General features: G+C 43.2%; 1 protein-coding gene across 9 annotated transcripts in view; it reads right to left on the reverse strand.

The window, feature by feature from the left end:
* The window catches only part of ADAMTSL1 (ADAMTS like 1), a 1,026,435-nt gene that overhangs the window by 136,052 nt on the left and 877,869 nt on the right, over nucleotides 1–12,514 (reverse strand). For all 9 annotated transcript variants that reach the window (XM_054521046.2, XM_054521045.2, XM_063713990.1 and 6 more), the window contains 3 exons: nucleotides 11,918–12,097; nucleotides 6,778–6,931; nucleotides 4,769–5,894 (listed from right to left, as the gene is read on the reverse strand). In XM_054521046.2, coding sequence (XP_054377021.2) covers nucleotides 4,769–5,894; nucleotides 6,778–6,931; nucleotides 11,918–12,097 — 1,460 coding nt within the window. The remainder of the gene's footprint in view (nucleotides 1–4,768; nucleotides 5,895–6,777; nucleotides 6,932–11,917; nucleotides 12,098–12,514) is intronic.

A 12,514-nucleotide genomic window follows, 5' to 3' on the forward strand; every position in this document is an offset into this window, starting at 1 on the left:
ACCTGATATTTTTCTTGCTTACTTTTATGTGTTTGTTGCCTTGCTCCATTCATTTGTTAATTCATTCACTATTATTTAGTACGTTTGGTGCCAGTTACTGGGGATACAGCAGTAAAGAAAGTCTTTAGCCTTGTGGAAAGGCAATCAACAAATATTTATATAACACATCAGAGAATAAAATTATCTAACTAGAGTTAAAAGGATAGACAATGATGAGGGGTGCTCTTTTAGATACAGTGACAAGGAAGGCCTCTCCAATATGTGCCATTTGAACAGAACTCCAAATGCATGTAAACTCCAAGGGAACATAGTTTCATTTATCACAATATCTCCAGCAAGTCGATGTATACCTGGCATATTCAAGTTAGGTTAGTAAATACTTAAGCAATGAATAAATATGCATACCTCTTTCTTAGCCCTTATAATACTGCATTTACTCCTCTGGCTCCCAAACTGGACTTTGAATTTCATCAACAGGAAATGAATCTTCTTTTCCTCCATCCCTAGTATCTAACACAGAGTCTGGCTTAGAGTAGGCATAAGACTGTTTGCAGAATAAAGGAAAAAGGAAGTAGGGATTATGATGAACCAGCCAGTCATAACACACTAAGGACACTCTGTAAATGACTGCTTGAAAAGTTGACAGACATGCATTTCTAAGAACCATGGGAATTTCAACTAGTAAGTTATATAAATGATGAGACACAGTAGTATCGGAATGATTAGTGATTCTTTTCTAAAACTAAATTCTTTCAAATCAAACTTTAGAATATTTAAAAGCAAAGAAGTAACAGACTTCTCTCACTTTTTCCTGACCTGGACCTATCTTGATGGCTCTTGCTGTTTGGAGGATACTTTAACAAATTGCAAAGTCCCACAGACCAACACACACAGCTGAATCTTGCAGATGCTCAGAAGGTAGATTTGGGCCTTTAGCAAAAACAGACGAACTGAACTATAACACTGGACATTTCAGCACTTCTGTTTGAAAATAAATGAGCATTTCTGAACCACTAGCAGACATAGTAATGATGACAAGCAATGAAACCCAGCACAGGAAAGGTCACCAACAGCCCACAGCAAAGCAGTCCTAATGGCAGCTCTGTGCCTTCTGCATGATCTGTGCAGATACATTCACTCTTTTCTTAAACAGAACTTGAAAGATATAGAAAACTAAGCTCCAGCCATATTTCTTATTGAGCAGCCAAGAAAAATGGAAAAATTGTGATGTCAAAGGTCAGAAATGGAAATGTCTTATTTTTCCTTACCACATGCCATTAACGTGCATTGAAAAGCTTAGTCAAGGCTAGATCCAGAAAAATAAAAAATGTGATGGTAGCAAAAACTGTTTGTTCCTGTCTCTCAGGTATCTTCCCTCTTACCCTCTTAGTGCTACCCTCCCCCACAACGATGTCCTGGATGATGGAGGATCCAGGACTTGCCCTCTGCTTGCCTAGGCCCAGTGCTTTAGTGTTCTTAGCACCTGGCTGCCATGTCTCTGTTTCTATCAAGATTCCACGGAACCTTCTCCATCTTAAAGCCATTGGAGTTAGACTCTCAATGCCCATTAAGGTAAAAATTAAAAGGGCCAAAGTGTGTTTCCTAAGTGCTATTTCAAGAATTATTGGTGTTCCTGAGATTACTAAGCCAAAAAATTGTTCAGTGATTAAAGGAGAACCTTGAAAACACAGCATACTATATTGTCCACTTGGAAAGTCACAACACACATTGGAATGCTTAAAAGAGTAAAATAAAAAGAAAAATCCCAAATAATTTTCAGTTGGGGGATAGTGAAATGTATTCAGGAACAGTAATCAGCTGTTAAAAAAGGTAATATAGACCTCTACATACTATTATGAAAACATCTCATAGACATGCTGTTAAGTAAAAACCGAGTCACATTTCTGAACATGACTAATATCCTATTAAAAAACCCAAATCCTATGTGTGCATATATGCTTTTTATGTAATACAGTAAAATATATAAACATTCTAAAAGGATGTATACCAAATTATTAAGAATGATAGCCTCTGGGAGCATTGGGGGGAAGAGGGAGGCTTACACTTTTTATAGATTTAGATATTTGAATTGTTTTATGGCCCTTTTATTACTTTTATAATAAAAAATCAAGTGCGATATTAAAAAAATAGACATAAAATCCAGCAGTACATACATCTGTTTAGCTTTAAGTTTGCCCTTCTCAAACTCATGTGATCACTGAGCCTGTTCGTGGAGCATTTAGAAACAACTTGTGCCACAACTTCTGAAGTTACTGTGGTCAAGGTTCTCCCATCAGCATATGGGTTTTAACCTTCCGTGGCCTTCTGTAAATGAGGGAAGGAGGTAAGAGGGACATCAGAGATGATATGGTACAGTCTCCTCATTTATGAAATGAAGAGACTAAGACCGTGAAAAGTGAAGGGCCTTGGCAAGATCAGATTGGACCCCTCGATGCTTGTCTACCTCCTTCCACATCATTCCTGCAGTCACCAGGTGACCTAGATGGGCCATGGGCCTTGGATTTCATAAAAAGTCTCCAACACTCAAAGAAATTGTCAGGACCTCTAATCCAGGGGCTCAATGTTCTCCCCGCAGGCAAAGGCTGAGCAGAGTCCTGATGACCCCTTCCCATTGCCCTGGCTCGTTCCACAGCTTTTTAGGAGGAAGTAGGAAGATGTTAATTTCCATCTTTTCCCTCATGCAGCCAGTCGTGATTCCCTTCAATCCCAATAGTACCAATCCCAGGCAATAGGCCCAGGGGATAGAAATAAAACGTTGCACCTACACTTGATAAACTGACTGGCTGGTAGAGGAGAGGGCACGATAGTGGTGTAATAGGTACAGCAGGTGCACCGATAGGACTGAGTTGCAGGGCACCACCCACCTGAGTATCAGGCCACCCCTCATCACCCTGGGGCCACACACTGGAGCTGCCACTCAGTGACCTCAAAGGGCTTGACTGAAATCTTTCCAACCATGTTATAAGGATTTTTTGGGGAAAACGACAGGGATCATAGCAGTTAAGCTGATCAAGGAAAGTATGAGTAGTGGGGGCTGGAGGGCGAGGGTGTGGACAGAGGGGCACGTTAAAAGCACAAGCTCTGGGGCATGCTGCCTGTGTTCAGACCATTTCCAGTGTTTCTCTGTGGGTCCAACATCTGTCCCTCAGTTTTCTATCTAAGATGTGGTAACTACAATAGTATCTACTAGTTCCTACAATTTTGAGGGAAAATTAAACAAGATAATGCCTTTAAAGCACTGAGCACTATATCTGGCATACAGTTGGAGCACAAAGAAATAATACTTAGTATTGTTATCAAAGGTATTTGGTCTATAAGTACTAAGGCTGAGAGGCAGTATTATTGATATTACAAAGGCAAAAATGATGTGTGCAGGATGGACAAAAGTTATTATATATCTATTCACCGAGTCTCAGAAGAGTAGACAGAACTCTTCCTTGGAATCAGATAAACTTGATATTGAATGCTTGTTTCAGCTCTTACTAAAATGTGATCTTGGGTGAGCTGCTGAACCTTGGTTTTCTACATAAAACTGGAGGATAATGTCAATCTTGTGAATTGAATGTTAGAATAAAAAATGCAGTTACTTATAAATAAACTTGGCATAGTGCCTGGAACAATAAGTGCTGGCTTCTTTCCTTCCTTACCAAAAGCTAGCAAGCCAGAGAAGACTATTAGTCAAACAACAGCATTTAGATATAGACTTAATGAAAAGAGCATTATGCTTGGATTCTGAGAAGATAGAAGGTTAAAATGAGGAATCTAGACTAGAGGACTATGATTCCGTGATTGTTTAAAGTGACTACCCATAAGGAAGTTCTTTTTGTTACATATCGTAGCTCTGCCACATAATAAATACAACCTTTAGTAAATTACTTAACTTTATGTATTTCCTCTTCTATAAGGTGTGGATAAAAATTGTATCCACTTCTATTCAGTGAAATAAAACACATAAAGAGTTTACATTTGCCTGGCAGATAGTCACTAATCAATTAATGACAACTATCTTCATTGCCAGGGCCCCTGTAAAGATTAAAAGAGACAAAATATGTACAAAGTAAGGCACAGGTAGTGGTAAAAAATATTATTAATTCTACTACAACTATTGATTTTACATTATGAATGGCTATGACCCAGAGAGACTAGGAAGTGATACATGCTGTCATCCTGATAATGATACATCAAAACAGAGACAACAGGAGATATTAGGATAATCAATCACAGGTCCCATTGAGAATAAAAGCTTTCTGGAACAAACAGCCTTGTCCAGCCCAGACAGACGATGGGCTCACCCATGGGAAACAGCAGGTGCTGGCTGCATTCTCTGCCCAGCCCTGGGGGACCACACACACGGAGTCAGTGTTCCAGTGTCAAAGCTTTTCCATGGTTCATCTTACAGAGTAGTAACATAATAATGCCTTGGCCCGGAATGATGTCTTTCTGCCAAAAGTTCAAAGCTATCCAGAGAGTATCTCATTTATCTTTGGGATCCTACAGGGATGGGGGTGGGTAGGCAGTGTTGCTATTCCCTTATAAAGATGAGAACAGTTTAGAAAAATGAAATAGCTTGTCTTTGCTCCAGTAGTCTATCAGTGCTAAGAGAGGGCGTGCACCCCATGATGGGGTCCCCGAGGCCAGCTCTAAGCCCTACCCCTGGAAACACCTTGAAGAATGTGTAAGTAGTGTGACTTGGGCCAGATGTGGCCCCTTGCCTCCCTCCCAAGACCAGGTTAGCTACAAGGCTCACCTGTCACTGAACTGAACTTCTTCTCCATTCCTGGCCCAGCTGATGGTAGGCCTTGGGTGGCCGACGGCCTCACAGTGCAGAAGAACACTCAGTGTGCCGCTGGCCAGGGCCACCGTCTGCCCCAGGTGGGTGACCACCTCCGAGGCTGAGAGCTGCTGGGCCGCTGAGATCTTGCGCAGGATGGTGGGCTTGCGGTGTGGCCTTCGAGAGCCTCCCGCGGCGTCCCCGGTGGAGGAGGTCCGTAGGGAGCTGCTGAAGCCAGACACATGTTTATGAGGCGAGATAGCCACTGGGGGAGTCCTGCGCTCCGAGGGCTTCAGGAGCGTGTCCTGGTGCTCCACGTGGCTGCGGAAGATCTCCTGGGCCAGCTGGGCCACCAGGTGCTTGCTGTAGAGGTCGCGCAGCTCCTCGGGCTGCTGGGAGAGGTTCCTCAGGATGTCGTCCAGGCGCCGCTGCTCGGTCACCATGGTGAAGGGCAGGTGCAGGAGAGCTTGCTCTGCGCCCGGGTCCTCCTCCGAGGTCGTGTTCCTTTCCGCGGAGTCCTGCGCCTCCCACGAGGCCAGCAGCTCTCCGGGCCAGCCGCCCTGCTCCAGCAGCCGGGAGACGAGGTCGTCGTAGCTGCTCCCCGGGTTGGCGGCCAGGCCCCGCTTCTCCGCCTTGCTGCCGTTGGAGAAGATCCCGTTCTGGTGTTTGTGGGTCTGCAGGGCCTCCTTCGGGCCGGCCTTCCTCCCCGCGAGCGCCTCTTCCTCACTTCTCGGGCTCAAGGGCCGGGCCACGAGCTTGCGGTTGCCTCCGATGAGCTTAATCACAAAGTGCTCCCGGGCCGGGCCCGCTGAGCAGGTGTAGACGCCTGCATCCGAGGGCTTGAGGCGGTGGATCTTGAGATAGCCAAAGGGGGCCACCGTGACGTGAGTAGAGCTGATGAGGTGCTGGCCGTCCTTCTCCCAGGTGATGAGGGGCTTGCGGACCCTGCGCGCCGGGCAGCGCAGCACCACCGCCGTCTTGGGGAGCAGGTAGGCGAAGCCCCCCACCACGAAGTGCAGCTTCCTCTGCCTGCGAGTCTGGATGTAGACCTTCCTGGCGGCCGCGATGTGCGGGCTGTGCTTCGTGGACGGCCGCCCGGGCCCTGGAAGGAGAGCCAACCCGAAGGGACAGAGAAAGAGGTGGGGAGAGAGAAAACCCAGGGTGAGATGCAGCCAGGAGAGAGGGGCAAAGGAAAGGACCGGAGTAGAGAAGAGAAGGAGAGATGAAGGTGCCGGAGGACGGGAGAGAAAGTATTCTTCAGGGTTTATTTTGGCCGGGGCCATCCTTTACTGCCCGTGTTTTTCGGGAGGACCTCATTCCCGGCGGTGGACCATCAAGCTGCCACCACAATCAGAACTAATGAGATGCAGTGGGCAACCCAATGTCTCCCTGCTGGGCCTTGTTGCCCTTAGAAGCTGAGATGCAGAGTTCTAGATGGAGGGGGATCCCGGGGGAAAGCATTTCCTCTCATTAAAATAATTTTTAAACAAGAAATCAACATCATAAAAACAGGCAGAGGACAGAGAGGAGAATGTCTTCCGCTAAATGTTTGCCTTTTGGGTCCTGCAAGGCACCAGAGCCCTAAAGGACATGGTAAGGAGAGCCTAGAAGTGTTGCGGCTCTAGGGATTAATATTAAACAGAACAAATCTGTTTAGAGTCGTTTAAAACCCCAGAGTGGATAACATTAGACACCATTAGTAATACACTGCCTCCAGCTTCCAGATCTCTGTATGCCAGCAAGTGAACTTTGCTCTACCCCCTGCAAACTGTTTTTCCAGTGGAGAAGAGAATTTAGCCTGGCCACGTGTAATTAAGATTCCTTTTCCGTCTCCAGCCGAGCTCTCCTGCCTGCAGCCCTCCGTGGGGTTCTACTGTCCCACTATTTCCCACAGGTCTTGAGTTTAGGGAAGGCCACGGCGTGGTGGCTATAGCTGCTGCTGTGTGGGCTTCCTCTCCCCATTCCCAGAGCCCTGACATACTTACTTGCACAGGTTGCCAGCATACAGGGCCTGATGGAGGAAGAGAAAGGCAGGGGCGGGCACAGGGTGGAATTGACAACCGTTGAGATGCCGGTTTTCAGCATCTTGCGGCAAATGGCGCTTCGAGTCTGGGTGCCTTCCCCGCAGCTTGTGGAACACTGGTGGAGAAAGAAAGGCCAAATGCACATAAATTCAGGGAACTAGAAGCTAATTTTTTAATAGACTCTCAAACTCATCAAAATATGAGAAAAGTTGCTTGGAAAAGCAATAACCACTGTGATAGAAATACTAATTATGAGGTCACAATGTGGAAGACCTGCCCATCTTGTAGACATTTTGCACTCTAAGATTTTCTACTCTGAGGTTTCCTAAGATTTTCTACTCTGAGGTTTCCTGAAGACCTTTTATCTATTTTACGTATATAGCCTGGGCTTCAGAGTTAGAGAGTTATAGAGTGTTTAAATCCCAGCTCAGTATTTCACTAGTTGGCAAGTTACTTAAATTCTCTCAGTCTGTTTCCACTTATGCTTAGTTTGCAAGCCTAGGAATTAAGTGAGATAATATATTTTAAATGCCATACATAGAAATGACAATTATTGCCAATTCCTTTTTCCTTCCTTCACAAGTAAGTGACAATATTTTAGTGTCAAGCATTAGGTAGTTATGAATCTACTTTCTCTAAGGTAGGGTGCTAGATGTTATGAAGAAAAGATGTGCAAGATAGTTCCTAATCTCAAAGAGCTGTCATTCAAATGAGGGGAAAATTCCAAATGCATTGTTAAAATGAAATAGTCCATTTGGGAAATATAAGTCAAAACCACCATGAGATACAACTTCATATCCACTAGAATGGCCATAATATTAAAAAAAAGACAACAAGTGTTGGTGAAGATATGGAAAATTAGCAGTTTCACTCATTACTGTTGGGAAAGTAAAATGATACAGCCTCTTTAGAAAACAGATTGGTAGTTTCTTACAAAGTTAAATGTAAGTTTACCATGAGACCTAGCAATTTTACTCCTGGGTATCTACCCAAGAGAGACAAAAACATACATCCACACAAAGACTTGTGTGCAAACATTCATAGCAGTATGATTCATAATTGCCAAAAGTGAAAATCACCCAATGCCTATCAGCTGGTGAATGAATAAACAAAATATGCCATATCTATACAGTGGAATATTATTCAGCCATTAAAAGGAGTATAGTTCTTATATGTGCTACAACACAGATAAACCTTAAAAACATGCTAAGTCAAATTTTATAATATATAAATTATACCTCAATAAAGCTGTTTATAGAATTGTGACTACAGAATTTGGTAAAAACATGCAATTAGAAGACAAGTAAAGTAGTATAAAATTAATGCTAACAATAATTGAATGCTTATAGTACACTAGGGATTTCCTCACCAAGGTCTTGAAGATGATTGGAGTCTGGATGGGTGCAGAGAAACAGGGATCAGATGGGAGACGGGGAAATTTCCAGAAAAAAGAAAATTTCAGTGTAGGAGTCCCAAGGCAGGCATGGGACAGAACAGTTTGACAGAACAGAGGGCTCAAGTTGTAAGTGTCAGGAGCTTGAGGGTTAGTTTGGGGCCAGACTTTGGAGACCTTAAATTTTCAGACAAGAGGTTTGTAATTGGTCCATAAGGCAGTGGGAAGACACTGAAGAGGGGGAGTGATGTGATGAAAGAGGTGTTTTGAGAAGGTTAATCTGGCAACATTGTACGGAAGGGATGCAAGCAGGAGAGGGATGGGAGGCAGGGCGTCGGAGAAGGAGGCTGTCATCTCCAGGCTTGCCTGAATGAGGGCTGTGGGAGCGTGCCACGTTAATTTGAAAAATGATGGTTAAAAAAACAAAACAAAACAAAAAACAATCTTATATTTTCAAGTGTTATATGCTAACATATGGAAGTGACACTATTCTGCGTGATGTGCTGTGATATATGCCACCCTGAAAGAAATTTAAGATGCAAAGGATAGTGGTGAGAATCAAACCCATTGTTTTTATAGTCTGACAATTATGGGTTCCAGATTCTACCCATTCCTTATTTTATTGTAAATGATAGCGCCGAATCCAAGGATCAGGTGGGATGGAAGTAAGAAGCCTGAAAATTTAAAAGAGTATGGTCGTTTTAAGGCTAAGTAGAAACATAAAAACAGAGTTTCAGGTCAGAAGACTGGGTTATGACTTTGGTCAAGTCTAGCTCTTTCTCTAGCTTTAATTTCCATATCTCTGGAATAAGGAAGATAAGCTAGAGCAGGGATTTTAAAACTGTGTTCCATAACTACGTTGAGGAAGTGATTCAGGGGCTTCTCAGGTGATGAGGAGACCCAGCCATTGGAGATCTGAGACCCCTACTCATACTTAAGCCAAAACAGCTCTAATTTTATCTGTTTAAGATTATTGGCTTCACAGTAACATTTCATTTGATAAAGGGTTCTGTGGTCTTAATTTTTTAACAAAGTAATTAGGCTATAGGATCTTTCAAGCTCCTTCTAGCTCTAAAGTTATTCTTTCTTTTAGAATTTTTTTTTTGGGGGGGAAAGGAGCAACTTCCATAAAATAGGATTTAAAAATATTTAATATCAAACTCTTTCAGGAGATTGAGGGTTTCTTTTAGAGAAAAGAAGTATGGACTTTTGAGAGGTCTTACTTCCAGAATAGAATCTGTAAGTAATTTTATTTGAAATGTCTAAAACTTTGGCTTAATTCTGTCTCTCTGGGATTCTGTGCAGTAACCATGAGATTGAGCCCAGATAGTGGAGGATGAAAAACAACCACAGATCATTTAGGTCTTCCCTTCTCCAACGGCAGTCTCATGGGAGGTGTGGAATGCACATCTCATCTCAGCCAGACGGCCAGGGGAATGGTCATCAGGATGACAGGGCCAATGTGGAGCCTTTGTGAACACCTCCAGGAGCACTTCAATATGGCACCAGTTTGAGCTTAATCCCAGCAATTCAGGGATTACTTCCCGCCATTCCCAGCCCCTCCTCAATGTTTGGAATCTCCATTCATTAACCCAGATAGCTCAGAAGCTAGTAACATTCCTTGGATAAGGGCTACCTCCTCCCAGTTCCCAAAATAGAACTTCCTCTTGAGGAAGACCAGGAGAGCCTGTAGGAGACCTAAGCTGTGGCCTCAGGCCCAGCCAGCCATGGTGAGTGCTTCCTTTCATTTCCTTTCCTTCTTATGACAAGTGAGCCCAAACGGAAGAGAATCATAAGGGTTCACTTTTAGTAGGCACGAAGTATTTTACATGCAATATATATTAAATCGTATTTAATTTCATCTCCCACCTACATGATGGATACTATTATATTTCCATTATACAGAGAAGCAACCTAAAGCCAAAAAGGTTAAATAATTAGCCCAAGGTTATACAGCCAGTAAGTGGCAGAGTCAGGATTTGAACCTAAGTTTGCCTGTCTTTGAGTCTGAACTCTTAACAACACATGCTACTGTTCTGAAGGCCTACTGTACTTAATGGGACCAATGGGACCTTTTTCTTAGTCCCAAAATCTCAAGGGTCCCTCTCAAATCTGCAGGCAGAAAAGAACGTTTTCTGAATCTTCCGTGTCTCATATGCTTCAAAGGCCACAAACTCCAGGAACACAGGAAGACAATTACAACACACACAAGTCCCTTCCTCAGCAGCCCACTCATGACAGACTATCACCTGATAGATTTAGGGGAGCAATTTCTTTTATAATACTCCACTGAGACAATGTTTTCATCTACAGCCACTTGGCAAATACATCTCTGTTCTTCAAATGCCATACCCCAAATCAACGTTCCCACGGAAAAATTGTCACTAACATGCACATGCACACACACACACAAATGTACACATGCTCATTTTACACACTTTATATCTTGAAATCAAATTTAGAAAGCATGAGAAAATAATTCCCCAAATGTTCTGAGACATTTGGCACGAGATACCACAAGAAGCAATTTTACTGCCAAATTATAAAACCTGTCGTAATGTAAGTTAACTCTTAATTGCAATGCACTTAGCAGGCACCATCTCATGGAATTCTATGTGGGTTGATAAGATATGGGCAAGAATTCTAAGAACCTATGTTGAAAGAGCTGGATCTTAATTTTCACAGGCTGCTTTGCCCTCTGTAAGCAAGTATCTCTGTGAGGTATTTCAAGCAGCAGCAGCTCCCTCCTGTGAGTTGTATACTATACAAAAAAAAAAAAAAAAAAAAAGGCACTGGGGTTAGGAAGGCAAATTCAAATGCTTATATGCTAGAAAAAGGAAGGTCTTGAATCTGGCTTTACAGACATTTTCACTTCAGGTCTAGTGATTCTGTTCTTGGCTAAATCTTCTTGTGAAGCAACAATTTTGGGGGGACTTCTCCATGGAAGACACACAGGCCTATGGAGCTGGAGAAGTCGAAGGCAACTCGAAGTGGCAGTGGCTGAAAACAAAGGACTTGAAGCTAGGTGTAAATGAATTGGTATACACTAGAATTAGAAGAGGCATTATTTAGAAAGATAGGTTAGTCAGAGGTATGTCTCTAACTTAGCAGATAAAGTCAGGAATGGTGAATGCTGAAGCAATCACTTCCCAAAGTGCAGGACAAGGGAAATCAACTTCTCTTGCTAGGAAGCTGTTGAAGTTTTTTAGAGCCAGGAAACTAACAGTAAACAGGCAGGATTTCCTTGGCCTTCTTTTCCTAATAAATCATGTCCTTTATTGTCCAGTAACTTGGAAGAGACTTGCTAGAGAGGCTTTGCCCTTCCTGAATAGACTAGAAACATCTGGGAGTAAGAGGTACAGGGAGGTCAGGAGGAGGGGGTGGTGTGGAGATAGAAGGAGAAGAACCCAGTGTGTGGAAAAGAATCCTGGGCCAAAACAGCACCAATGAGGTCTGGTTTTGTTCCACGAGGAGCCCATTTACAATTCCAAGCTTCCGATTGTTGGGTAAGGGCTGGCTGCGTAAGTCAGGTCCCTGCAGCCTCGTTAAAAGCTAGTTACACACTATGGTATATATGGTTACAAAAATACTATTCCATAATGTTAGGAAGATTGTTTTGTTCTCTTCTTGCCTTTTCTATGTGTATGTCTGGGGTGCCTTCTTTTCCTACTTGGGTCTCTTTTATTCTCTTCTGAGGAACATACATACCTCTGTCCAGTCTGAGAGAAGCCACTCGCTGGGACAGTCATCTTTCTTGCATGCTTGCTGGGAGGCAGGTTTTGAAGCTGAACAGAAGGTCTCAGGAAGTTCCAGGAAGCTGCCATCAGCCATGCGCTGCTTGCAAAGAACCTCACGTTTCTGAACACCCCCGCCACACGTTCTGGAACACTGGGGAAAGAAAGAAGGAAGGAAGAAAAAGTAGACCCAATATGGGAAGGCAGTCTGACTGCTAATTCTTATCTTAATTTGGCAGAGTAAAGGAAGAAAAAAAAAAAAAAACCCAGAAGAAGAAGAAAAACCAGGAATCGGCCCAAAGGATTTTGTTTCTTCTCTTTGAGATGAATTTTGTAGCAAGATCTACCCTCTCCACTCTTAATCCCAGGTATTTAACTAGAGCATCCAGGAATTTCTGGGGCCTTTAAATCTTAGAAAGTTGCTCCTGAACTATGATTTGCAGCCCCATCCAAGACAACTGGTTTAAAAGGTTAGTATAATAGAGTGTTCAGCATATTTATGATCCAGGGAAAATAATCTATGCTGCTTCCAGAATGAACAGGAGAGAGCTCCTGCCATCAGTATAAATTT

This window comes from Pongo abelii, chromosome 13 (assembly GCF_028885655.2).
Source record: "Pongo abelii isolate AG06213 chromosome 13, NHGRI_mPonAbe1-v2.0_pri, whole genome shotgun sequence".
Classification (NCBI taxonomy): Eukaryota; Metazoa; Chordata; class Mammalia; order Primates; family Hominidae; genus Pongo; species Pongo abelii.